At 44.9% G+C, this 27,961-nt stretch overlaps 1 protein-coding gene across 1 annotated transcript; it reads left to right on the top strand.

Annotated features, from left to right (window-relative positions):
- Nucleotides 1-558: 558 nt before the first annotated feature.
- TCHP (trichoplein keratin filament binding) lies at nt 559-22,277 on the top strand. Its single transcript, XM_074295349.1, has 13 exons — nt 559-646; nt 13,444-13,634; nt 16,062-16,272; nt 16,782-16,838; nt 17,449-17,517; nt 18,446-18,619; nt 19,792-19,904; nt 20,045-20,111; nt 20,257-20,429; nt 20,976-21,057; nt 21,295-21,480; nt 21,582-21,725; nt 22,128-22,277. Exons 2-13 carry the CDS (start codon nt 13,444-13,446, stop codon nt 22,158-22,160), a joined length of 1,500 nt encoding a protein of 499 aa, XP_074151450.1. The 5' UTR covers nt 559-646; the 3' UTR covers nt 22,161-22,277.
- The last annotated feature ends 5,684 nt before the right edge of the window (nt 22,278-27,961 follow it).

Here is a 27,961-nt window from a genome sequence, read left to right as displayed (position 1 = left end):
GTTTCGGGTCCTTTTCATCCCTATGGTGGTGTTTGCATTTCATTTTCTTGGAAGAGGACCAGTGATGTCAGTCCCAGCTTGTGCATGAATTATATTTAAATGAGAATTGCAGAAGCATCTTTCTTCCAGTCATTGAAATCGGTAAAGTCCAAAGTGTTGCGTCACCAGTAAGGGCATCCAGTTGACTCCCAAGACTTCTTAGATTGTAAGCTCTCTGAGGACAGGGACTGGAGTCTCTGTGTCCCTGGTGCTTAGCGCAGTGCCTGGACATAGTAGGTGCTTAATATATGCTTATTCAATTGGATTCACAAATGTGTGTAGAGGAAAGACAGAGCAGGGCAGGAAGGCCGGCTGCTGCAAAGGCGCGGAGTCGGGAACTCCCCGAGACGCTCATCATCCCTTCCAGTACTCTCTAGTGCTTTTTTTCTTAGCCGCCTCCCGCCAGGGGGCGCTGTGACAGCCAACGCTCCACTTCGCGTCTGTGACTCAGCCAAACGAAACGCGTCCGCGCGAGGTTTGTCCCTAGCCGCTAGCCGTCCAATTACGTCGCTCGTTCCCCTGACGACGGCCCGGAGAGCGCGCAGCTTGGCGGCTGCGGCGCTGAGGCGGCTGAAACGGCGTCCGGGGCCACGGGAAGAGAGCCGAGGTGAGGGCCGGGGCGCGGGGGCCGGGCCGCGGGGCGCTCGGGGGCAGCGCCCGCCCAGGGAAGCTGAGTTCCCGCAGGGGGAGGGACCGGAGAGGGACGGGGGGCCTCGCGCCCAGCCCGGGCTTTCCAGTAGGGGAAACTGAGGTCCGCGGAGCGGGGAGGCGGTGTCGCGGCTCCGCCGGGCGATTTACGGAAGGGGAAACAAGCCCTTGGAGGGAGAGTCTGCACGGGGTGGGGGAGGGGCGTCGCGGCCTAGCTCTGTGACTTACAGAAAGAGAAACTGAGGCGGGGGGGGGGGTCGCGGCCTAGCCTGGTTTTACAGATGGGGAAACTGAGGCACAGGTAAGGGAGGGGTCGGGTGGAAAGCTGGAGGGGATCCTCGGGGGATTATCTGGGCCAACCACTGCTATCTGACAAATGGGGAAACTGAGGCCCAGGGAGGGGGAGAGGCCGTCAAGCCCACCCGGGAATTTTACAGATGGGGAAACTGAGGCACGGAGCCACGGCCTCGGGATGTAGCTTGGAGCTGCGGGCGCCGAGCCCAGGCCTGGTGTTCTACCAAAGGGGAACCGGCCCAGGGAGGTCCGGGTCGTGGCGGTGAGGAGTACGGGGAGTCCTCCTGCTCCCACCGCCTCGGTTTTGCAGGGGACCTGGGTTCGAATCCTCCTTAGTGTACAAGCATTTGTGAAGCTTTAGTAACTTAAGAAATTTAAGTACCGTAAATTAACCAAAAAAAAAACCTTGAGAAGCTAATTATTTAAAATTTTTTCAAATGTTGATGTATTTCTTACTGAAATTGAAACCCACTGTCACGTGGCCTGCAGCGCTCCCGTGGATTCTCGTGTTCTGTGAAATCTTCCATGGGGGCTGAGAGGTGGTCGGGACCGCTGTGAGAGACGGGCCAGGGGGCCCTCAGACCTCTTCCAAGAGGCCTGGGCCGAGCGCTGTCATCCGGACCCTGTTGCCCAGGCCGTCCCTAACAATGGGGGCGTGTCTGTTAACATTCAAAATTTATTATGTGAAATTCCCAGCAATACAGAGTAAAAGACATTTAAGTGCTTGAGCTTTCCGCAGTGAGCTTTTTATAAAGTGGCAGCCTGGGCAGCGAATCACCGCGTCGTATTCCTCTGGTACTTTGAGGCACCTTGTAGAACCGCAGGACCAGAAATGGACCGAGAACTCCCCGGCCCGGGGCCTAGAGGAGCTGAAGTCCGGGAGGGCGGAGGGAGGGAGACACGTGCGGGGCGCTGGCGGCTGCGGTGGGATGGAGGAGGGCGCGGAGGAGGGCGCGGAGGTGCTCCCCGGAGACTGGAGAAGGCCCGAGCCCATGCCAGATGGGTGGAGGGGAAGCGAGGAAGTTCTCCTCTGGTCCTCTGTGGGACCTTGGCAGGGGCCACTTCCTCTCTTGAGCCGCAGTCTGAGCGGCCCGGCCTTAGCTCCAGACCTTGCCTCTTCCCTCTGCCCCACGGCTTGGGGCTCCCGCCCAGGATTTGCAGCGTCTGGCCTTGTGGACGGAGCTTGGAGAGCTGGATCTTAATAGGGAGCCCCAAGGTGACACAAGGAGTAACTGGACTCCAAACGCGGCGCTCTGACCAGCATCCTGGCTCCGCCCTCCTGCTCTCGGGCAGCTCTCTGGGCCTTGGTTACTTTCTCTGCCCCTCCAGCTTTCACATGGAACCTTATGAGCATCCCCAGGAAGGGAGCGGTGCCCAAAGGCAGGGGGTGCCAGGGCTAGAGCAAGGCTTCTTCCCTGCACTTGGAACCTGAGTTTGGTTGGGGTTTGTTGTTGTTGTTGTTGTTGTTTTGCTCTTCCGAGGAGGACACTTTATTTATTTATTTTTTTAGTAGATATGCATGGGTAATTTTACAACATTACAGTCGCCAAACCTGTTGTTCTAATTTGAGTTTGGTTGTTTTTAAAAGTATTTTTATAGCCATTTCACTAAAACGAAAATAGAATTTTGAAAAGAAGTCCACAAGCTTCATCCGAATGATTGCCCGAGGATTTCAGTACATACCTTTGTTTGGACTGGAGGTCTCCGGCCTGGCCAGAATCCAATTAAGAGCTTGGGAGAGTTTACCAAAATGTGGCCGCAGAGATCATTTCTACTGAGCGTAACACCACAGCTTGACATGGAATGTCAGCCGTGGAAGGGTCTGCATCCTGTTTGTTGCCCAATATTAGCACGTACGAGTCACTTCTGTCCAGTTAGCTATTTTCTCATCTTCCAGCCCTGACACCTTGGCTGGGACGGCCAGCCAAGAGAAACATCCGGGGGCATGGGACAGAGCCGCAATATCCGAGGTCTAAACTCAGCCTGGCTTGGACTGGAGGGCTTGGTGCCACTATTATATTACGCTAAATTATATTACAGCGAGACATTATATTCTATCTTATATTAATAGAATTACTCTAAGAGACAACATGGGCACGGGTCAAACTGCAGGCAAAACTTAAATATAATTGGGAAATGTTTAACAAAAGAAGTACAAATATAACAACCCCAGAAAATGTTAATTTGCGGTTTTCTAAGTCAATGTGCTGCTGGCATGGATCCCTTTCTGTTTTGAGTTTGACAGTAGACCGGCCTTCATGTCAGAAAGACGAGTTCAGTCCTGCTTCTGACAGGTACTGACGTTGGCGGGTCACTTCTCAGAATTGGTATTATTTAAGATTATAAGTTAGGAATCAATGGCTAATCTGCATTGCTATGAGCAGTTTCCCTGTTAGGAGTGCCCTACTGGTGGCGGGAGAGAAGGGAAGAACTGGACGGGGGGAGAAAATTTAAAACAGATAAGAAAAATATTTTAAATAAAAATAAAGACAACCCCCTTTCAAAAAAAGGTTCTCCCAACATTGATGAAATCTTCTCTCCCGCCCCCAAATTGCCCTATATTAATGTAAAGGAAGCAACATAGACTAGATGATTCCATAATTTTATAATTGGGAAGGACTCCAGTGGCCATCTGGTCCAACTTCCATCTCACTAAAGTAGCCTGATCCTCTTATGAGGGTTACTACTCTGTAGATTGTGTCTAGTTTATCTTGCATACATATTGTTTTGCACATTATCTCCCTGTTAGACTGGGAGCTTCTTGAGAGCAGAGTTGTTTGTTTTTGAATCTTTGCATTTGAATTCCCGGAACTTAGCATAGTGCCTGGCACATAGTAAGTGCTTAATAAATGCTTATTGTAATTGATTAAAACTAAGTCATAGGCTGGCTGCAGTTTGTGGAGGAAGGGAATTCCCCAGGCTTAGATATATTAGTCACTTTGCCTCTTGGAGTACAATTTCCTTTCTCTCAGATAGGAATAGGAGCACTTTCCATGACCTTCCTCTCTAGGGGACGGGGAAGAAAGTAGTTTGTAAACTTAAAAATGAAGGCTTTCCTGCTCTAGAGAGGAGGCACCTACAAGGGAATCTAAAATGTACATACAGCATAAAGATAGTTAGTAAATGCAAAAACATCCACGAAAGTTAAGTACTAAGTTGTTTGGGAGGGATTGGTTACAGACATAAAGATTTCATGTATAGAAGTGAAATGTGCAGAACCAGATGATCATTATACACGGCAACAACAAGGCTATACCACGATCAGTTCTGATGGACGTGGCTCTTCACTAATGAGAGGATTCAAACAGTTCCACTTGTTCAGTGATGAAGAGAGCCATCTACACCCAGAGAGAGAATCACGGGAACAATGCTTGCATTTTGATTTATTTTTTTTTTTTCTGTTTTTCTTTCTCTTTCTTCTTGATCTGATTTTTCTTGCACAACAAGATAACTATATAAACATGTTACACATATTGGACCTAACATGTATTTCAATGTTTTTAACATGTATTGGACTACCTGCCATTTAGGGGAAGGGGTGGGAAGAAGAAGGAAAATTTGCAACAAAAGGTTATGCAAAGGTCAATGTTGGAAAAATTATCCATGCATATGCTTTGTAAATAAAAAGCTTTAATAAAAAAATTTTTTAAAAAGTTTCATGCATAATATGGTGTTTTAGAGCAAAAGGAATATTCTCTGAGGAAGGACATTCTGTGCAGGGAGCACAGCTAGTACCAAGGGCATTGAAATAGAAGATGGAGTATCTTCTGTTCGGGACACAGAGCAATGTGCCCGGATTGAAGAATATAAGAGGAAGAATAAAGTCCAATGTGGCTGGAAACAGGCTGGAGCCAGGAGTCAGGAGTTTTGTTTTTGCATAGAGAAATAAGAGACTACTCTAGTTGTTTGAGGGGGAAAATCACTTAACCAGATCTGCATTTCAACACTCAAAAAACATATATAAGTGTCTACTGGTATCAGGCATCTAGCTAAGCTGGGGAATCAAAATGATACAAAAGACAGTCCCTGCCCTTAAGGGGATCATAACTTAATGGAGACTATGACAGACATATGTATAGACAAGCTATGTATTGAATAAAGAGGAAATGATTAAGAGGATTAGGAGAGGGAAGGCACTAGAATTAAGTGGGGCTGGGAAAGGCTTTCCTGTACAAGGTAAGATTTTAGCTGGGACATAAAGGAAACCAGGAGAAGATAAAGAAAGAGAATCTTTTGGCATCAGTGGATAGGATGTACTGGAGTAGGAAGAGACTTAAGTTTTGCTTTTTTTTTTAATTTTTTATTTTATTTTATAATTATAACATTTTTGACAGTACATATGCATGGGTAATTTTTTACAACATTATCCCTTGCACTTACTTCTATTCAGATTTTTTCCCTTCCTCCGCCAACCCCCTCCCCCAGATGGCAAGCAGTCTTATATATGTTAAATATATTACAGTATAATTTAGAGACAATATATGTGTGTAGAACCGAATTTTTTGTTGCACAGGAAGAATTGGATTCAGAAGGAAGAGACTTAAGTTACAGAGATCAATTGAGAGAGTGCAATAATCTGGGCAGAAGGTGAGGGTTTGAACTATGGTGGTTGCTATTTGAGTAAGGAAAAGAGGGTAGGAAAGAAATGTGAAGATAGAAACAGTGAGTTCTGTGCAGTATTGTGTTGGGTGAGGGCAAGTGAGAAATTGAGAATAATGCTGAAATTATAAACCTGGCAGGCTGGAAGAATGGGGATGCCTTTGACAGAATGAGGAGGATTTGGAAGTAAAAGGCGGCAGGAATACACAGAACTATACAAGAATCATCTTAACATCATCAGTAACCATGATGATGTAGTCGGACATCCCGGAGAAGGAAGTTAAATGGGCCTTCGGAAGCATGGTTAGCAATGCTGGTAGGTAGAGGTGATGAAATTCCATTTGAGCTATTTAAAATCCTCAAAGATGATGCAGTTAAAAGGCTGCTCTCACTATACCAACACATTTGGAAAAGTCAACGGTGGCCACTGGATTAGAAAAGATCAATTTATATCCCAATCCTAAAGAAGGTCAGTGCCATAGAATGTTCGGACTGCCAAACAATCGTGCTTATTTCACATGCCAGCAAGGTTATAGATAAAGATTCTGCAAGCTAGACTCCAACAATATGTGAGCCAAAAATTACCAAAAGAGCAGGCTAGTTTTCAAAGAGGTGGAAGAACTGGAGACCAAATTGCATTTGCTGGATTATGGAAAAAGCAAAGGAGTTCCAGGGGGAAAAATATCTACTTCTGCTTCATTGACTACAGTAAAACTTTTGACTATGTGGATCACAACAAAATTTGGAAAGTTCTCAAGGATGGGAGAACCAGATCATACTTGTTTTCTGAAGAACCTGTAACAAGCAACAGTTAGAATTGAATATGGAACAACTGATTGGTTTAAGATTAAGAAAGGAGTATGATAAAGCTGTATATTTTTTGTCACATTTTTTAAAATTTATATCATGCTAAATGCACCCCTTCCCCTAAATGGCAGGTAGTCCAATACATGTTAAAAAACATTGAAATACATGTTAGGTCCAATATGTGTAACATGTTTGTGCAAGAAAAATCAGATCAAGAAGGAAGAGAAAGAAAAACAATCAAAAACTGAAATTAAGATTCCCAGGAAGCATATCAACAGTCTCTGATATCCAAATGATACTATTCGGAAAATGAAGAAGCTTCTTGATGTGGGTAAAAGAAGAGAAGGGAAAAAGTAGCTTGAAGATTAACATCACAAAAACTTACTATGCTGGCAAATTGGTCCCATCACTTCCTGGAAAATATGAGGGAGAAGAAATGGAAGCTGTATCAGATTTTGTATTTTTGGGCTCGGAGATCACCTCAAGCAGTGATTGCAGCCTTGAAATTAAAATATGTTTGCTTCTTGGAAAGAAAACTATGGCAAAGTTGGACAGCATACTAAAGAGTAGGGTATCACTGTGCCAGCAAATGCCCTTCTAGACAAAGCTGTGGTTTTTCCAATAGTCTTGTATGGCCGTGAGAGTTGGACTATAAGGAAAACTGAGCACTACAGAATCGATGCTTTTGAATTTTGGTTCTGGAAAAGATTTTTGAGTCACCTGGATCATAAGGAGAGTAAATCAGTCAATGCTTAAAGAAATTAATTCAGATTATTCACTGGAAGATCAAATATCAAAAATGAAGCTTAAATACTTTGGGTACCTAATGAGAAGATGGAACTCATTGGAAAAGAACCTGGTGTTGGGAAAGATTAAAGACAAAAGGAGAAAAGGATGGCAGAGGAAAGAATGGATAGTGTCAGGAAACAAAGAATATGAAGTTGGACAAGACTCTGAGAGATAAAAGGTAATGTGATCCATGGGATCCCAAAGAGTTGGACAATAAAAGAAGGGGAGAGGTTTGGGAGAAAAATGATGAGTTCAGCTTTCTGAGGCAAGTTTGATATCTAATAGGCAATTGGTGATGCCAGACTTGAGGAGAGATTGGGCCACATATACAGATTTGAGACTCCCCTTCATGGAAATGATAATTAAGCCCTTGGGAGTTGATAAGGTTATCAAAAGAGACAGTGTAGAGCAGTGATCCTCACACTTTAAACAGGCACTGTCCCTCAGACTGTGGGAGGGCCGGACTATAGTAAAAACAAAAACTCACACTCTGCCTCCGTCCCTCAGCCCATTTGCCATGGCTCGAGGGCCGTAGTTTGAGAGCCCCTGGTGTAGAGCATAGGTTCTTAACCTGAAGTCCATTGACTCCCCTGCCCCTAAAAGTTCCATGGATAGATTTTGTGGGTCCTTGAACTTGGATGGAAAAACAAATTATATCTGTATTTTTACTAATCTCTGAAATCAAGCATTTCCTTCAATTATTTAAAAATAATATTCTGAAAAATGACACACAAAAACTTAAGAACTCCTGATATATAAGGAGAAAAGAAAGGGATCCAGGATAGATTCTTGTGGAATACCCAGTCAGGAACAAGATATGGATGATGAGCCAACAAGGCAGACTTAAAAAGGTAAGAAACAAACCAGGAGAGAAGAATAGTCATGAAAATCTAGAGAAGAGAGAGTATCCAGGAAGAGTGAGTGGCCAATGAGGCTAATGACTGAGGAAGACTGTCAGATTTGACAACTTAAGAGATCATTGCTAATTCTGGAGAAAGCAGATTCCACTGAGTTATGAGGTACAAAGCCAGGCTGCAGAAAATGGAGAAGTGAGCAAGAAAAGAGGAAGCAAGAGTAGCAAGAGAAGACTCCCTTGGGAGCAAGGGAGTGGGAAGGGAAGGGGGGTTGGAAAATGGAGGGGTTGGAGGGGGTGCCAAGAAGCAGAGATGGTCTTTTTAAAGAATTTGGTTGAAAAGGAAAAGCAAGATGCGACAATGGATTGCCAGGATGGTGGGTTCTTTTGAAGATTTTGGTTTTAATATATTTTATTTCCCACCCAATTACATATTAAAGAATTTTTAAAAACATTTTTAAGTTTTGAGTTCCAAATTCTGTCCTCCTCCTCCCTCCCTGAATGGGTAAGCAATTCGATATAGTTTATATGCATATTCATGCGAAACATTTTCGTATTAGTCATTTGGTACAAGAAAATTCAAAAAAGAATGAAAGAAAGAAGATAATCTTTCAGTTTATATTCACATAGTATTAGTTCTTTCTCTGGAGGTGAATAGTATGCTTCATCATGAGTTCTTTGGGATTGATTTAGGTTATATTGAGCAGAGAATCGCTAAATCATTCGTAGTTCTTCATTGCACAATATTGCTATTACTATATGCAACATTTTCCTGCTTCTGCTCACTTCACTTTGCATCAGTTCATGTCAGTATTTCCAGGTTTTTTTGAAATCCTCCTGCTCATCATTTCTTATAGCACAATAATATTCAATTACAATCATCTATCACAATTTGTTTAGCTAATCCCCAATTAATAGGCATCCTCTCAATTTCCAACTATTAGTTATCACAAAAAGAACTCTGTAAATATTTTGGTACATTTAGTTCTGTCTTTTTTTTTTTTTTTTAATATCTTTGGAATATAGACCTGGAAGTGTATTGCTGGATCAACGGGTACACAGTTTTGTAGTCCTTTAAGCTTAGTTCCAAATTGCTCTCCAGAATGATTGGATCAGTTCACAACTCCACCAACAATGCATTAGTGTCCTAGTTTTCCCACATCCCCTCCCAACTAAAGACCTTTTTACGGTGAAGAAGACAGACATGTTTGAAGACAGTAGGAAGGGAACCAGTTGACAGAAAGTGAAGAGTCCAGAAAGGGGAATGATTGAGGATGTCATCTACTGGAGAAATTAGGAGGAGATGGGGAAAATGGAGAGACTAGGACATGACATGGGATATTTTTTGGGAGGAGGAGGAGGAGTTCTGTTTTCTCAGTAGCAGTGGGCAAGTCTTTAGCTGAGCTAGAGAGGAGAGAGAATATGAGAGGGAAGAGGTGAGATAAGGAACCAATTAAAGAGAAACAAGACTGCCTTTTGTAGCAGTGAGGGCCCAGCTGAGGTGGGATACCTAGAAGGTGTCATGTGTCCAGTCAGCAGGTAGGGGTGTGAGGCTGAGCAGGAGCAGAGGGGACTAGTCCCTGGCTCCAGTTTGCTGAGAGAAGAGCACTGGGGAGATGTCTGTAACAAGAATGGCTCTTCTTCCAAGCCTGGCTTTGCTACTAACTTACTCTGTGATGCTGAACAAGCTAACTGGCTTTTTTTTTTTTTTTTTTTTTTTTTTTTTGGCTTTTATTTTCTCATTTGCAGAATAAAGGATTGAATTTGATAGAAAAAGTCTCTTTAGCTTCTAAAATACTGGGATTTTAAAACATGAGGAAAGAGAAGTGTGTGTGTGTGTGTGTGTGTGTGTGTGTGTGTGTGTGTGTGTGTACACACACATACCACTATTTGAATACTATACTTTTGTTTCATGAGAAAGAAGTGGTGGCCCTCAGACAAAATATAGAAAGCTCTGTAAATATTTGAGACTATTTTGGCGTTCCTTCAGTACATGCCTTGTCAGGAAGAGAACAGCCACACTCTAACACCAGCATAGAAAAATTAAGTCAGCTCATGGTGACTCCTTGCCCCAAAGGAAGGAGGGCTGGAGGTGGATTCAAAGTTCAAATATCATTTCTCTCTCTCTCTCTCTCTCTCTCTCTCTCTCTCTCTCTCTCTCTCTCTCTCTCTCTCTCTCTCTCTCTCTCTCTCTCTCTCTCTTCTTTTTGGCTGAGGAAATTGGGATTAAGTGACTGGCCCAGGGTCACTCAGCTAGGAAGTGTTAAGTGTCTGAGGCCCATGCTCTATCCACTGAGCCACCTAGATGCCCCTCAAATGCCATTTGTGTAAATGAGCCATGAGATGATCTGAACCGCTCTCTGGGCTTTCTGGGCACTTTTCTTGACAGAGGGTTCTCCAGGGGTAAATGCCCCAGAAGCCCATTGATGGTGGCCCTGGGCCTGATGCCTTCACACCAGCTCCTGTAGCCTGTAGATGGTCATGCCTGAGAATAAATGGATTCCAAGGTCTGGGCTCGTGGGCAGGGAGGTCACTTAGCATTCATCATTACAGAATGTTCCGGCCTCAAGTGGTCCAGTCTCCTTTAACAGGTGAGGACCTGTCCAGGAGCAGTCCAGCCTGGACTCAGAGGCAGATCTCTGGTTTGGAAGGCCAAGCTTCAAGCTTTCAGACCCTGCACTTTTTCCCAGAAGACGTTGTTTTGACCATGTCCCAAACAAGCAGAGGCAGTCCAGGAGAAAGACGGATGCATTTATTAAGCACACAGATTTCAAGCACTCTGCTAAGTGCTGGGGGGAGGGGGAGGGAGGCACATGTATGTCCTGGCCTCAAGGGGCTTATATTCTAGTGAGAGGAAAACATAAAGGAGAGCTGGAAAAGGGGAAGAAAAACATAAAGGAGAGCTGGAAAAGGGGACGGAGTGGGGACAAAGGCGGGAGAAGAAGGTACAAGAAAGCTGGGCCAGAGGAGTCGGGGGAAGAAGTCCAGTCAAGGGAAGAGAAGCACCACTGGGCCTTTCAAGCATGGCTGGACTTCCTTGGCGTAACCGAGAACTGGGATGTTGGGCAGAGAAGGGGTCCGGGGCACTGGCTGTGTCGGGCATTAAGTTCCAGAGCTGTAGCAGTCATGTTCCCCCCAAATCAACCACACTTACCTCCTAGGGTTCTTTGGGAGAGGAAGAGGAGACAAGGAACGTTTAAAGCATCTGTGAACTCTTAGTGTGCTCTGTAGTGCTCTGTTGTTGAGATGTGGAATAGAGTTACATCTACGTTGGGAGAGGGAATTCCCAGGGGTTTAGAAGGGGATTCCCTAGACCAGTAAAATCCAACATTCTCTCCCGCCCAAAAAAACCAACCAAATTTAAGTTCCCATCCTTTCCAAAAAATCACTTCAGTCAATATTTAACCAAAACTACATCCAACCCCAGCAGATGTACAATCTCGTTAATCTTCTTGTTTCATTTTTAACTAGAGCTTCTGCCCTTTGGAAATAATATCACAACATATGTATGACAGTAGCTCACATTTCTGTATCTTGTGCATTTATGGCTCCCTTTTTATAAAAAAAAAAAATAAACCAAATCAGAGAGGCCAAGTAACTCTAGTCACACAGGAAGATGGCGGGGGAGTCAAGACTCCCAGGTGTGCTCTGAGTCCGTTGTGTTTTTTCTGCTGTGTCTTGCTTTGCTTTGGCTCGGTCCACAGCCCTTTTCTGGGTCCAGAGAGGGAAAACAAAGATCCATAAGCTGGAATTCTTTCTGTCTAGGAACTTAAGGCCTAGTAGTACAGACAGGATTCAACTAACAACTTTAGTGGGAGACAGAAGGGAATACGCACCAAGTCTACACTTGAGAAGGATTGGAGAAAGAAGGCATTCCTTACTAGCTGAAGGGAAATGCAGAAAAGGAGGGCAGACAGGGTGCATTGAGTCAAAGTGGAGGGCCAGTCTTGAAGTCTGGAGGCAGGGAGCCCAAAAGGCAAAGATACCGCTGGCTGTTTCACCTTCACAGGCACCAACAGTGGACAGTTCACCATGGTACTGGCCTGAGTACCACATCCTGATGGCATGAGCCTTACTCTTTTTCCCCCAGCATCAGATAATACAGCCATCCAAAGGCTGAACCAGCTTCCTGGGTGCTCAGCTAATGTCCTGATCACTCTAGCCCATTTACCTCCAGTCTGCGTGGGTCTCCTGGGGGACAGACTGTGGTTCTCCCAGAGTGGTCAGTGCTCCTTGGTGTGAGTGGGTCGTAACCTTTGGCCCTCACTGGATGGGTTTTGCCCAGATGCCTTTCTAAATTTTCCATAGAGCATTTCTCCGTGCCGGGGATGGCCTCTTCTAGCTCTTTTACTGCTCTGTGGACACCTGCCCGGCCCTTGTTTCCCTTTTCTCACCTAAGATCTGCCCCCTTACTTCGGCCTGCATGTGTGGGTGGGATGTCTATGACGTCATTCCTCATCAGCTTTTTTAGGCCCACTGTACGTTTCTGCTTTGCCCCTTGGGGTCACCTGAATTGCTGGCTTTTCCTAGATTGTGGTGTAGTATCAAAGTGTAGAATGATCAGGTGGATGTTCTGGGTTTTGCCATGGATTGGTGACTTAGGAACATTTAGTTCAAAACAAAACAAAAAGCACCAGAAATCACCTAGGTGGTGTCATGGGAAGCAGGACCGTTCTGCCCTTTCCATCTGGTGCAGCCCTGTGACATTGCCAAGGGTGGCAGGCCACAGGAGGTCTTGTTCTTTGCCAAGCTGGCAGACCCAGCTGTGTGAGCCCAGCCATGTTGCACAGCATCCCTGACACAGGCTCCTCTGCTTTCCTGATGTGTTGTCACTGTCTCCTGTGATGGCCACCCCCACTTCTGGATAGCTTTGAGGGCTAAGGCTTTTTTCCCTTACATTGCACCAAAGCCGCTTACCTTTTTGCAGCATAGTTTTGCACGCTAGGGCCGAGCTGAACAAGTCTGCGCCCTCCTCCACTTGAGAGCTTCCCTGATCTTCACAGGAAGAAACTCTCATGCTCTCCCTGCTCCACAAGCTAAGCATCTTCCACTTGCTTGAGCAGATGAGCATGGGCTCATGGACACTTGCCATCTAGACAGTGGAGCATGACCTCCTGTGGGCAGACTCAAGTTTGTCGGTGCCCTTCCTAAATTGGGGCCTGGAATCAAGCGTGGTCTGACCGGGTTCCAGCACTGGGCAAGTGTAGCCTTCTTCCTCCCGCTGTGCCCGGGGCCTGGAAGCTCAGTGACTTGTGGGGCTGCTGGGTCATTCCGTTTGCTCTCAAGCTCACAGGCCAGGAAACCATCCAAATCCTTTGATCTCTTATTTCCTTTGATCGAACAAGACATGTGGCGAACATGGGGTCGGGCCTGCAGCAATTAACTCCCTCCTCTCAATTGTCCTTGTTGCCCAGATGGCACTACCTACCATTCCCTCCTATTGGCCGGCCCGCAACAGAATTCTGGAAAGGCAGATTGTGCGTCAGCGAGAACAAGAAGCCCGATTTCGGCAACAGTGGGATGTCAATAGTCGCTATTTCAGAGAATTTGATGTGTGGAGCTCCAAACAGGCCCAGTGGAGCTCAAGGATGTGCTACCAGCAGAGGTAATCATGGGTGGTTTAGGGCCTGGTCAGCACCATGGCCAGAAGATGTTGGTAGAGATGTGAAGAATAGCTCGCCTTTTCTAGATCAGTGGCCTTCAAAGTGTTGTGAACTATGCACCCCATCAGGAATGCCCAATAAAGACACACGTGACAATTCACAAATGCTACACACACACTCTTGTGCTACTCCAGGTTGTTCATTTTAAAGTAGACACAAAAAGAGTTGAAATGTTAAAAGGAAGATGAAATAAAGGGGATTTTAAAATCATTTATCAATGGAATAGAAAACCTTTTGTTCTCACTAATTATTAACAATTAGTTGTCTTCACTATAATAATTTTAGTGAGAACTGTGTGATTGTATACGTGCTTTTTTGTTTGTTTCAGAAAATTTTGGTTTGTCTCATCCTAACAGTGCTCTGTTAAGACTTTAGAAGAGGCATGATGTAACATACCTCCCTCTCTTGGCAAAAGTGCCAAGATGATTACCTGTGCAGAAGGAACTGAGGTGGCTGATGACACTGATTTCCTTTGTTTGACTGCACCTGTTTGTTTTTTGTTTTTTTATAACTTTTTATTGACAACATATGCCTGGGTAGTTTTTTACAACAGTATCGCTTGCACTCGCTTCTGTTCCGACTTTTCTCTTCCCTCCCTCTCATCCCCTAGATGGCAGGCAGTCTTATATATGTTAAATACGTTATAGTATATCCTAGATACAGTATATGTGACTGCACCTATTTGTTGACAGGGAAAGCTTTTCTTTAGAAGAGGTATGTGAGAAAAGGGGCAGTGATCAAGATCCAAAGAAGAGCATCAGTAAACAAAAAAGAGAAAAGACCAATTGGGGTGCTAAATTTAATATAGCTATCTTTTAACAAAAATTTCTTAATATAGTTCTCTTGTATTTATATATTAAAATGTTTCTATTCACAATAAAAATTATTTTTAAAACAATTTTTTTTTAAATCTTAGTTTAACACTTTGTGATCCTACAACTTGAAAATCCAGTTCATTTTATTACTTGAATTGTTATGGTTCTTTCTAAAAGTGACACCTCACAAATATATATCAATTCAAATGGAAGAGTAGGGATGGCACAATGGAGTGCGGCCCAATGGAAGAAACAGCTGTCTTGGGTTCAGAAAATGTAGTTTCAAATCCTGCTCTTGACATTCCCTGGGTGACCTTGGGAGCAAGTCCCTTTGCCTCCCTCAGCCTCTGTTTTTAAGTGACCAGTTGGACTAGTAGATCTCTGAGGGTCTTTCCCATTTTTTTCTAATCCCATCTACTAGTTCTACAGAGGTTTGCTGTAATTCAGCTATTAAATTTTCATCTTTGTGGATATCTAATCTGGTAAATTCATCAAAAAGTTTCACGTTTTGATATTTTTAACAAATAGATTCAAGGCAACTGAAATGATTCTTAAACTGGTTAGAAAATTCTGTTTTCAAGTTCAGATGAATAGATCACTTTTTATAGGTGACATTTTCAGCCTTAAAGGCCTACTTTTCAAATATCTTGCAATCATGATAACTTTGTATGACTATTAATTAATATCTCAAAACACGATGTACCCTGAGGATCAAGTTCATTATTAATGATAGTGGATGACATATCAAATAATTTCCAAATTTTCTAATTGATCTTAGCAGATCTGACTAGGTCATTATTGTGTTTACCTTTAAGTATGGCTGATGAGCCCATACTAAAAAGAGGAAGCTCTGCTATTTTCTAAATTTGAATAGGCTCTTATCAATTGGGCTTATCAATAAGCTCTTTTTTTCTTTTGGGGTTAAGTGACTTGCCCAGGGTCACCCAGCTGGGAAGTGTTAAATGTCTGAGGCCAAATTTGAACTCAGGCCTTCCTGACTTCAAGGCTGGTGCTCTAATCCACTGTGCCATCTAGCTGCCTCTCAATAAGCTCTGAATCAATTTTCTTTGCAGAAATCTTTTTTAATTATGTGTTCAGTTTGTGAGTTAATTTTACGAGTTATGTGAGTTAATGACTTAAAGTTATAACTTTTAAATACATTTGGCCACAAACATGCTAACACATCTGTATGCAATGTATCTAAAGATACATGCTGTAATATATCTGAAGATGTGGACAGTAGATGAACACGAAAACTGCCGCTGGCAGTCCATTTGCATCATGGAACAATTACTCTTCCTACATGATGACTTGAATTTACTATGTGCAATTTCTGACATGAACCAAACAGAGGACACTAGGGACCATCTATATTAAATTTTAATGATGCTAATTTCTCATTTTTTGATAAGAATAAAAATTGCATTTCCTTCTTACCTCCGCTAGACCATCTTAAGCATTCCCTAGGGGCTGTGCACTTCATTTTGGAGACCACTGTTCTAGAAAAGTTTGCACAGTTCTATTGCTAATTGTAGCAATATTTTTCTCGAGTAGCATGCAAGCATACGAACAGCAAAAACTGAAGGAGGAAAAGAAAAAGAGTTTGGCAGAACGAAGAAAACGTCTCTGTAAACTCCTGGCAGAGGAGAGGACTCAGCTCACCAAAGAACTGAAAGAAAAGAGATTGAATGTGGCTCTGAGAGAGTGCGAAATGAGAGAAAGAAGCGAGAGACTGAAGTCAGCAAGAGAACAAGAAAGGAAAACGGTACCTTGGGCACAGTGGGCCAGAGTGGGTGATGACCAAAGATGCCAGCTCTTGGGCCCTTGACTTGGAGATTGAGTTCTTTGAGAGTCAGCCACAGTATTTGTGGCAATATCTGAGTTCCATAATTAGATGTAGAATAATGCTTTATCCCCATTTCCAGTGCTCCCAGTGTGATGGCATTTAGTGGTGATTTGCCAGCTGTAGGCAATTTGCCTACTGCTCAATGTTTTAAAAGACCAGGTTATACTAAATTTCTAGCCTACCTTTTCTCATGACTACGTATAGGCCCTTTCATTAATGCTAATGGAATCTTCTGCACAGATCAGTTGATAGCTTTGCTTCCAGAATAAAATGAGGGAAGTAGGATATATAGGGAAAGGATTGTTGCAGTAGTTAAAAATGGGAGCTAAAGATCTTTTCCCCAATCTGCCTCAGTTTAGCCTAAATTTGTTGCTAGTTTCTGAAATTTGGGGATTTGCCACCTCTCATTTTTGGCGTGTTTTTCACAGGTTGCTGAACAACTTCTGTATGAACACTGGAAGAAGACTAACCCCCGATTTCGAGAGGTAAAAGCCGAGGAGACCATCCAATCCTGTTCTTCCTGCATAGATAAAGCGAGTTTGCCAGACTTATTCTAATTTGTATCTCTTGCTAGTTTGAGTCAAATAGTAGAGTATTTGACATTTGAATTGTATGCTTCAAAAAAGTGTTGAAGTGAACATTGTTTTCATTACAGAAATGAATTATGCTTCAGTTGCATCTGAATCAGTAGATTTTAGGCACGTTTGCAGTTACAGAATGACAGATTTGGAGTCTCCCTTTGGGGCTGTCCTTTTATTGATTTATTGATTGGGTTTATTTATTGACTCTAGTCTCTGTGTTGGAAGGGTTCTCAGAGGCCATGTGCTCTCAACTTGTTCATGAATCCCCTCTCCCAAGTCCTTGAGAAGTCACCCCCAGGTTCTGCTCGTGGCTGTAACAAATCACAGCTTCCCAAGGTAGCCTAGAGCAGTCACTTTGTTGTATCTGCGTTTCCAAATGGCACAGGAAGAACTCAGTTTTTGTCTCCATGCAAAGCCTTGGAGATTGAGCATGAGCCCCAATGCCTTGGATTCTGGGGGTGTGGGGCAGGGGACTGCCCTCTCACATCTCCTGCTGTTCCTCTCCTCTCTCCAGATTGAATCAGCTCTTCACAGAAAACATGTGGTTGACTCCTGGGAATCTCAGTTGACAGAAAGAAAACAGGTACAGAGGGTTGGGTCTTTGGCTTGCCTTGGTTTCTTGGAGCGTGTCCCAAGCTTTAAAGGTTAATGCATATTCCAGGAGGGAGTCGGAGCCGTTCAGTGGCTCACTGAGCAGATTTTCATTTTGAGGGGGAGGTGACATAGTGGAGAGCAGCGTATTGAATGTGGAGTTAGCTCTTTTCAAAGTTTGCTTTCTTCACTTCCTGGCTCTGAGACTGAGCAGGCTCCTTCACTTCTTGGAGCCTCAGTTTCCTCCCCTGTAAAACGAGTGCCATGGGCATTTTGAAAGCCCCCGTGAACCTTCAGGCGCTTGAGTCTGTGTCAGATTGTGTGACAGTCCAGGGCTTCTCTTGCAGTAGATCATGCCATAGAGAGTACTAGGTGAAGGTACCAGAAGGAGACCAAGGCTGGCCGGCCATTGGGAAGCATGTAGATTCCCTGTTTGTAGGATCATAGAGTGAGAAGGGACCTAACAGGCTTTCTGCCTTGTCCCTTCCTGTGTAGCAGAGGACCCTGCATGGTTCTGTGACCTTTTATGGTTGAGGAAGAGTTTTCCTCACAACAGCTCCATGAGGAAGGTAGCAAAAGCAGCCTTCTCCTTAGTCTTTGAGTGAGGGAGGTGGGACTCATTCGGGCCCAGACCCTCGGTCTTCTTCCTTCTTGGCCTAAAGGCCCGTTCACTTGGAGCAGAAGCAGTGGCCCAGAGAGTTGGCATGTTGGAGTACAGTGCTGAGCTGGGGCTCACTCCCGCTCCTCTGGGGCCCCTGAGTGCTCTCTGCTGCTGTCACCAAGGGCACTAGCCCATTCCCCACCCAGACGGGCGTGTGAGCGTGGCCGTGTCTTTCAGCGTTGCCTTGCCTTTGTTGTGGAGGATTTTGCTAGGGCCCCTCTCAGCACCCTCTCACAATGTGGATTGTTCATTTGTCCAGCAAGAAACTGCCGAGAAAGAAGAAAAAATACACTTTGAAAACCAGTATGAACTTGCCAGAAGGTTAGCCCTCGAACGGATAAAACGTGAAGAGGAGGAGAAACGCCGGGAGGACAAGCAGCAGGCGGAAGCTTTGCTCCGGCAGATGGAAGAGCTGAAGCTCAAGGAAATGGAGGTAAAGGGGCGCCGTGCCCTGGGGCCCAGCAAGGCAGTCTGAGGGGCAGGGTCCCTGGCCTGGAGGAGAACAACAGCGGCTGGAGCTTCGGCTCTGTCTGACCACACGGGACTCATGAGACTCAAATGCTCAGCGTCCCCCTTTCCCGCCCCCCCACCCTCCCTACTGACTTGTAGCAATCTGAGGGGGGCCTTGAATCTCTGTTTTTCACTTGCACTTATATTTTCCCCTCTTCATGTAGGTACATTTGTGCATATACATTTCTGTATATAGGATTCACTTGTTTACTTTTCTGCAATTTCCTTGGGGATGAGCAGGCTCCCTCTATTGATACAAATCACAAACCTTCCATATCATAAATTGTTGGTCTTTGATAATTGTTATTGCTAAAAATTATCCATTTTTAGCATCTTTCTGAACTTAGCCAGGCTAGTTCTCAAACCAGAGACATTCATTGACTCCTTGATCCATATCCAAGTTTTTTCAGGTTAATGAAAAATTCCTAAATGTGTGTTCCACCAGCCTCACCTTCAGGAGCTATCGGGTCATCTCTGGGCCACAGTGAAGCCCAGCAGGAGGTTTTTAATGAGAGAGACACAGAGAAAGAGAGAGATGGAGAGAGAGAATGTGTGTGTGATGCTTTTAAAAACACATATACGTGTATCTGTGTCACATACACACATATACATCTTAAAATCTCGTTCTAGTAGAATATCTAACATTCACCCCATATTTGGGTTAGTACAAAATTTCTGTTCCTTTATTACAAACATATTTTCTGTGTTTAGATCCTGAAACATTAACGAGATGTAGTTAATATAAATTTCCTTAGGTTTATTTAGAAAACTGCTGCTACAGTTCTTTTAAATTGTCCGGTGATTGCCGTGTAGACCCACTTTATTCTACTTTCCTCCCATTGCTCATGGGATCCTTGAGAGCCAAACAAAGGTAACAGGGTTAGCGTTCTTTCCTCGGGACACCTGGGAAGCCTCTGAACTAAGGCTCTTGGCCTGGGGGGTGTTGGAGAGGACGGAGCCTTCCCTGCCGCTCTGGTGCCCCCCTGGGGTTCTGCCCCTCAGATCTAGTCCTGGTGACTCAGGTATTGGCCAGTGGTTGAGACTTTCACAGAGGGGGAATGGAACTCACTTTTTTTGTTGTTGTGGCGGCGACAGGCAACGAAGCTGAAGAAAGAGCAAGAGAATTTGCTGAGGCAGCAGTGGGAGCTCGGCTTACTGGAGGAGGAGAGGAGGAGCATGGAGGAGTACAGGAAGAAGGCAGAACTGGGGTACATACAGGGGGGGGCAGCGGGCCTCTCACATACCCCTTCCTCCCAAGGCCCGTGGCAGCCACCTTGGAGTTTCCCCAGGACGCAGCGCAGTGGATGCTGAGGGGCTCGATGCTCTTTGTGTCTCCTTTTGTGTGCAGGCGCTTTTTGAGACACCAGTACAACGCGCAGCTGAACCGACGGGCCCAGCAGATCCAGGAGGAACTGGTGAGAGAAGCCAGGGATCGGCAGCCCGGTGTCCCTGGAGGGCCGAGATGGGGTGGGTGGGGGAGACACTGTCCCTGTGGTGTCTGAGACCGAGCAGAGGGCCCCCAGGGGACAGAGGTCTGAAGCCCCCCTCGACTTCCCTCAGGAGGCCGACAAGCGCATCCTGTTGGCCCTTCTGGAGAAGGAGGACGAGCACCAGCGCCAGGACTCAGCCCGGCGGGAGCAGGCGGCTGCGGATGCGGCGTGGATGAAACAGGTCATCGAGGACCAGCTGGAGGTGGAGCGAGTGCGGGAGGCAGAGCTGCAGATGTTGTACAGGTGAGGGTTTGGGCTGGTGCTGTTCCCTCCTGCAAAGATGAGGGCGGAATGGGGCGTGATGGGGATAGTGCAAAATTCCCTTGCCTAGTGAGTGTCGGCATCTACCAGGGCCTGTGCCCCCACTCCAGTCTGTCCCCCGCCACACTCCGGTCTGCCAGGGGGCTAAAAAAGCAGCACCCTGAGCTGGCCCTTTTCAGACCACATGACTTTAAACAAGTCATTTCACCTGTAAAAGAGAATTCATGACAAAGTGCATTGCTCACACTCTTTCCATTGGAAAACCCCAGAGAAAAGCGACCTCTCCTAAAGGGGGGTCCTGGGTCACGGCACGCCGGTCACGGAGGCCGCCTGGGTCCACAGGAAACTTGCTGGAGGCTGGAGGGAAGGCGCGGCTCCAGCTCTGTTCCTTGGATGCTTGATTTCGGACATTGGGAGATGAAAGTTGGCTTTGTGGGCCCAGCAGTGAAATGGCTGCCAGGAGTTCTTGTGTTCGGAGTGGTCAGAATGGGCAGCTGAGGCTCGGCCTCCTCCATTGTTTTTCTCCAGGGAAGAAGCCAAGCAGATGTGGGAAAAGAGAGAGGCCGAGTGGGAGAAGGAGAGACAGGCTCGAGACCGGCTGATGAAAGAGGTGGGAGGCGTGCCCATGACAGGGGAGTGTGTCCCTGTGACTAATGGAGGGGCAAGGGGGCATCCCATGGCTGGAAGGGCATCCCTGCGTCAGGGGGCATCCCTGTGGCAGAGGGCGTACCCAGGTCTGGCTGCCGAATTTCTGCTCTACCATTTTCTGGAATCGGTTTCCTCTCGTTAGTTGGACCGAAGGCTGTAGATTGCTTCTTCCTTGTTCCCTCCTCCTGTTGGAGAACAGGTTCTTACCGAGAGACAGCATCAGCTCCAAGAAAAGATTGAACTGAACCGGCGGGCCCAAGAGGAAGCCTTGAAATACAGGGAGCAGCTGATCCGAGGCCTGGAGGAGGCGAGAGAAGAGACCCGCAGAGAGAGAGCAGAAGAGGCTGAGCTGAAAACGGCTCGTAAGCAGGAGCTGGAGGCCCAGGTGAGTCTGGTCCCCAGCCGGGGGTTTCCAGTTCCAGGTTCCGATCCCGCCCAGCCGAGGGGCTGCCCCAAATTCTGACTGTTGTCTGACCCGCTGCCCAGATTGCAGAGCGCCGTCTCCAGGACCGGGAAGAATATATACAGCAGAGAAAGGAGGAGGAAGAGACGAGGCTCGCGGACCAGTTGTCAGAGGAACTCGTGGAGCAGGAGGCGCGCCTGATGAGCGAGCGTGGTTTTCAATCTAAGGTACCACACTGGGGGCCAGGCCTGCGGTTCTGCCATTGGGGATCAGACTTAGAACATGGAAAACAAAGCAGTCAGGGTTGTGCGAGGTGCTGTCATTTGCAGTGTTGGTTCCTTCTCGGTACCACTTATTCCTTGAGTCAAGCCTAATCTGCTTCTTGGCAACTTCTCCCCATTGTTCCCAGCTTTCTTCTTGGGGGGTTGGGCAAAACTGGGCTAGTCCCTTTTCCATGTGAAAGCACTATGGGAACAGCCCCTCTCTCCCCTCCCCCATCTTCTCTCTAAGCCCCTTCCCCATTCTGGCTGCTGTTTCTGGGTGCCTCCTTTACCTTGAACTTGAGGAGGGTTGCTCTGTACTGCACACGATGGGAACGCTCACGGGTGTCCTTGCTCCCTCTTTCCTAGCCGTATGGTCACCCCAAAGTTGCCTGGAACTGAACCTGGATACCCAGCAAGCACTAGGACCGAGGCTCTGAGGTATAGATGGTGTTGCTAACAGACCTGACCAGGTATTCTGGGGATTAAAAATAAACATTATATTATGCTCACCATTCAGACAGGGTCGCTGTCCTGTTGCTCAGAGTGAAGTGAATGGTAGAGGGCTGAGCCCGCCCGCCAGGGGCTGGGGGCCCATGCAGACCTTTTCCTTGTGAAAATGGAATGGAATATAGGTAAATGTTTAGAATTTTTTCAGATGACTTTCTAAGGAAACTAGCATTATTTATAAACAGCAGAAAGTTCTTAATTATTAAGTGTTGGGAGTTTGACTCTTCAGGAAGAATTTCCACATAACCTATAAGATGTGACACACAAGACAGAACGTGTCTTTCTTATTGGCTCACACTCCACTTCAAACTCCCCAACCCCAACCCCAACCCCCCGCCGTTAACTATTAAATGCAATGTTTAGTGATGTGGTCAATGTTTTGTTTAAATATAATTAAGGCGGTTTATTTATGGAAGTATTTTTCAATAAATTTTTTTTTTAACGAACATGTCTAGCGTTTTATGTATTCTACTTATTGCTAATAATAGGCTGAGTTTTTTCTAATAAATTTATTTATTTTTAGTACACATTACTTTATGAATCATGTTGGAAGAGAGCAAAAGGGGAAAAAACATGGGAGAAATAAAGAACAGAAAAAGAAGTAAACTTAGCATGTGTTGATTTCTTTCATAGTTCTTTTTCTGGATGCAGATGGCATTTTCTGTCCAAAGTCAGTTGGGATTGCCTTGGATCACTGAACCACTGAGAAGAAACAATCTTTCCTTGTTGATCATTGCACAATCTTGTTGTTGTGGTCAATGTATTCCTGGTTCTGCTTGTTTCACTCAGCATCAGTTCATGTAAATCTTCCCAGGCCTTCCTAAAGTCAGCTTGCTCATCATTCTTTTATAGAACAATAATATTCCATTATCTTCATATACCACGACTTGTTCAACCATTTCCCAATTGATGGGCATCAACTCATTTTCCAAGTCTTTGCCGCCACAAAAAAAGCTGCTGAAACATTTTTGCACATGTGAGAACTTTTCTCCTTTAAGATTTCCTTGGGATACAGATCCAGTAGTGGCTCTGCTGGGTCAAAGGGTATGCAGTTTTATAGTCCTTTTGTCCTTTGGGCATAGTTCCAGATTGCTCTCCAGAATGGTTGAATCATTCCACAATTCCACCAACAATGTATTAGTGTCCTGGTTTTTCCATAGCCCCTCAACATTTATCATTATCTTTTCTTTCATCTTAGAATGAACTACATAGGAGCCAGTGATTCCATGTGACAACAAGAAATATTAAAAGGCAAAAGACTGGTTAGAAATAGAATTTAAAATGTGATCTGGAAAACAGATTGAGAAGAAAAACATTTAAGAATAACAACTTGTAGCGAGCTGTCGTCTCCAGAAGCTGCCAGATCACTCTCTGGGAAGAGATCTGCTGTGTCTACTCAAATCTTTCAGACAGATTCTTCTTCCTGTAGTGAACCGTTGTCTCCAGGCAGTTGCTGTTAACTCTTGTCCAGAGAAGTGACTTCCCTTCCTTCAGAGAGCCCCGTCAAGCCTGATGCAATGCAGAGTCTTTCTCTTGAATCCTGGCTCTGAATCTCCTCCAGCTCTTATCCTTCTCCAGGCTGATCTGCTCTCTGGGCCCAGTGCTGTCTCTTTTATCCTCCCAGAGAATGGGCGTGGGATAATGCAAGGGCTTCTGGGAAGAACCACCCCAGCCAATGAGCTTGCCCCCTCTATCAAGTCAACCTGAGTTCTCACCTTGTAATTGTCCAGAAAACCTGAATTCTCACCTTGTCACTGTCCAGACAACCTGAGTTCTCACTTAGTAATCCTAACATCTCCCCCTTTCTTTTGATTTAGAACATAGGACAGTCATGACCTTGAAACATAAATCCATCAATATGGGAAGTATTACAGATAATTACATAAATGACCTTGAAACATAAATCCATCAATATGGGAAGTATTACAGATAATTACTAAGTGAGAACTCAGGTTGTCTGGACAGTGACAAGGTGAGAATTCACTTAGTAATCCTAACATTAACTAATAATGCTGAGTGTAATTCTATAGGGAGAGAAAGGATTTTTAATGAAACAAAAAATTTCCAGGCATTCCTATCGTAAAGACCAAAGAATTGTCAATGCTGAAAAATTACCCATGCCTACATCTTGTAAATAAAAAGCTATAATTAAAAAAAAGAATAAAAAAAGAAAAGGCCAAAGAATCTTTGAAGTTCAAACACTCAGGAGCCAGAAGAAAAAAAAAAAGATAAACATGAATTAACAATGATAAAGGATTAAACAAAGACAATCTACTTACATTTAAATATGGAAAGAAGATATATGTGTTCTCTCTGAACTTTAATATCAGAAATCATAGAGGGAATCCAAGTAGAGAAAGCTTTGGAAATGGTTCTGTTATGTCTTGGTTTTTAAAAGAATGGAAAAACTTCACATGTGCCTTTTTAAAGGGTTAAGGGTGGGGAGGAAGGAAGAGAATTTAAAACTTGAAAAACAAATGTAAAAAAATTATTTTGCATGGAACTGGGGAAAATAAAAATAATAAGAATGGAAAAAGAGGGGAAGAAGAACAGATTGGAGAGGAGGGTGGAGCAGCAAGGGAAAAGAAGGCTGGGGAAAGTTATCCTACATAACCAAGGTATTCAAGTCAACATATTTACAAAGAAGGAGGAGGAAGGGGAAGGACTAGCTGACATTTAAACCATATGAAATGGTTCAAAAAAGTAGAATACACAAGGTTAGATATAGAAATAGAAGGAAAAAGAGAAGGTGGGGAAATTGGAAAGAGGGTAGATTAAGGGAGTGATTAAATATGGAGCAAAAAACAAATTCTTAAGTATACATAAAAATATAGTTTATTTTGAGATGGCAGCGTGAGGATCTGAGGGAGTGCCCATAAATGAGATAATCAACAAGAACTGGCATATAAATGTGATGGAATTCTGTTGTGCTGAATTCTCATCAGCATAATGACCAATGCACCATTCCAGAGGACTAACGAGAAGCACCTCCTGTTAGAAGTGACAGCTAAGCTACCTTGGATGACACTAAATGCTAGGGCTGAATCTGATTAGATGAAACTCAACAAGACAAATGTAAAATTGTACACTTGGCTTCCAAAACTTCCCAAGTGTGAGATTTAGGGGAGTTGTTTTTTTCTTTTTAAAAACGATCTGGGGGTTTCAGCAGAGTCAGGAAACATGGCAGCCAAAAGACTGTCAGGAATAGGGATATTTGAATCCCACTTGTCCTCAGCCTTAAAAAAAAACCTATATCCAAAGCACGATCTGCTGATCTAGGTACCACTTTCTTTTTTTGCTGAGGCAAGTGACTTACCCAGGGTCACACAGCCAGGAAGTGTTAAGTGTCTTAGAACAGATCTGACCTCGGGTCATCTTTACTGCAGGGCTGGTACTCTATCCACTGCGCCACCTAGCTGCCTCTAGATAGCACGTTTAAAAAAGGCCCTGTCTCAAGCTAAACTGCCTAGCGAGCACAACCCCGCTGGCAAGGCCACGCTGTTCAACTGCCAAATGTGTGTTTGTCTAAAAGACGATTTTACAGAGAGGTCACACAAGCAAGTGTCACATGGAAATGCTGCAAGGACTCTCGAGGACTCTCGTCCCTTGTCCTGCCAGGCGATCGTCAGCATCTTCCTAAGACAGTACAAATGGAAGCGATTCGGGCTCCTTACTGGCTGTCCACATTTCACAGGCACACAGCCACGAGGTCGCACCTTCAGTTTGGCACCAGTCTCCCCACTTTTCTCTCTTCCACGTTCCTTCAGAGCCTCCCAAACACCGTGCAATCTTTGGCATTGCATGCATCAGTCTCGTGTACAGCCCCAGAAAATAGGCTGCCTACGGAAGTGAACTCGTCCCCAGTGGTTCCATGGATGAATGATGGCTGGTGGGAAACTTTTCTTGGTGTTCTAAAATGAGCACGAGAGGCAAAGAATCAATCCAAAGTCTGCTGCATCTCAGCTCAAAGGCTGCATAAAGCATACAATCGGTGAACAAGAGTCACAGACCAACTATCCTCTCACTTCGGTCTTGGTCCGTGGCCTTCTTGAGTTAAATAATTTCTGGCCAGTGTGGTCAGTGGGGAGGTAGGGATGCAGATGACGAATTAGGAAAGAAGGGGTTAAACAGGTAGCAGGAGGAACAAGGGGAAACCTTGCTGAAATATGCTAAAAAGCAATGGAAGCAAGCACTCAGACCTACTTGTCTGCTGGCCACGAGGAAAGCACGAGAGCCCATGAGAGGACGCCATCATGCTTCTTGATGCGACCAGACTTTGACGTAATTTTCCACAAGTCCTCATGGCAGTATGAAAGGCCTCCGTCAAATGATCGCCTGATGTGTACAGACCTCTGTTCTGCTTTTGACATCTCCCTCCCCCCACATTGAGAAGGCAAGCAATCTGATACAGGTTACATATTTGCATTTGTGCAAAACACAATTCCACATTAGTCACGTTGTGAAAGGAAACAGACCTTCCCGTTCCACCCCCCCAAAAAAGCCAAGAAAAGTGTAACCTTTAAAAAGTTGTTTGAATTTGCATTTCTCTGTATTTCTTATCACGAGTTCTTCAGAAGTGCCTTGGACCATTGTATTTCTGAGAATGGTTGAGTCTTTCCAAGTGGATGATGATACCATATAGTTTTTACCACATGCAGTGTTCTGAGGTGAGCTGAGCCTTAAAGGAGACTGGGCTGAAGAGGGAAAGCCCAGGAGGCATGGGGTATGGAATCCATGCAAATGAAGATATTAGTGAGGAAGAACTTCTTGTCCTTTTTGATGAGCCAGTTGGGGCCATAGAATTTAAGAAAGGGAATTACCCATAGTCAGTCTGAAAAGGGAGGTTGAGGCCATGCCGGGAAGAGTTTGAAATAACAGAGGAATTTTTATTTGATCCCAAAGGCAAGAGGGAACCCCTAATTAACACGGTCAGATCTAAGCTTTAGGAAAATCACTTTGGCAACCACACAGAAAGTAAATTACAGAGGGGAAAGATGAGGCGAGGAAACTAATGAGAAGGCTAAAGTGAACGTGCATGGTGATCGTGGCCCTAGCCTTGTAAATATATTGAATTTGAGATAACTGGCACATTCGGGTTGAAATGTCCATCTGAGTCATCTGCATTTTTGCCATTCAGCCCTTTTCTGTCCAACTGTTTCTACTTCATTCTTGGCAGAGATACTGGAGCGGTTGGCCATTTCTCTCTCATTTTACAGATGAGGAAACTGAGGCAAAAGGAGTTAAGTCACGTTCTCAGCATCACATGGCTACTAAGGCTCTGAGGCTGAATTTGAACTCAGGAAAGTAAGTCTTTCTGACTTCAGGTCCAGAATTCTGTGCACTATGGCGCCACCTGGCTGCTATGACAACATCTGGCTGCCCCAGCCACCTGGCAAAGATGCCCATAGAACTGACATAATTACCTGGAACAGGGAATTAAGAATATAGGATAGAAAGAAGAAAGAGGGCCCAGGAAAACATCCTATGGAATACCCCCAGTTAGGGTGAGGAGATGGGGATGGGGGGAGTCCAGATGCAGATGATGAGTTAGAAAAGGAGGGGTTAAACAGGTAACAGGAGGAGCAAGGGGAAACCAAGGTATCACGGAAAAACAGAAAGGAGAGAATCTAGAAGGCGGTCACCAGCCTTATAAAGAGAATTAAGAAAACACCATTGGATTTGGAAAGAAGGAG

Source organism: Sminthopsis crassicaudata, chromosome 1 (assembly GCF_048593235.1).
Source record: "Sminthopsis crassicaudata isolate SCR6 chromosome 1, ASM4859323v1, whole genome shotgun sequence".
In the NCBI taxonomy this organism is placed as follows: domain Eukaryota; kingdom Metazoa; phylum Chordata; class Mammalia; order Dasyuromorphia; family Dasyuridae; genus Sminthopsis; species Sminthopsis crassicaudata.
Note: the sequence above shows the minus strand (reverse complement) of the source record. Positions and strands in the feature narration are given on the sequence as shown.

Excerpts from the sequence above, each read along its gene's own strand:
- TCHP (XM_074295349.1), top strand. The coding sequence starts at position 13,444 with ATGGCACTACCTACCATTCCCTCCTATTGGCCGGCCCGCAACAGAATT. Across the intron at positions 16,839-17,448 it reads CTAACCCCCGATTTCGAGAG|ATTGAATCAGCTCTTCACAG; the intron begins GTAAAAGCCGAG and ends TCCTCTCTCCAG. Across the intron at positions 21,481-21,581 it reads AGCAGGAGCTGGAGGCCCAG|ATTGCAGAGCGCCGTCTCCA; the intron begins GTGAGTCTGGTC and ends CCCGCTGCCCAG.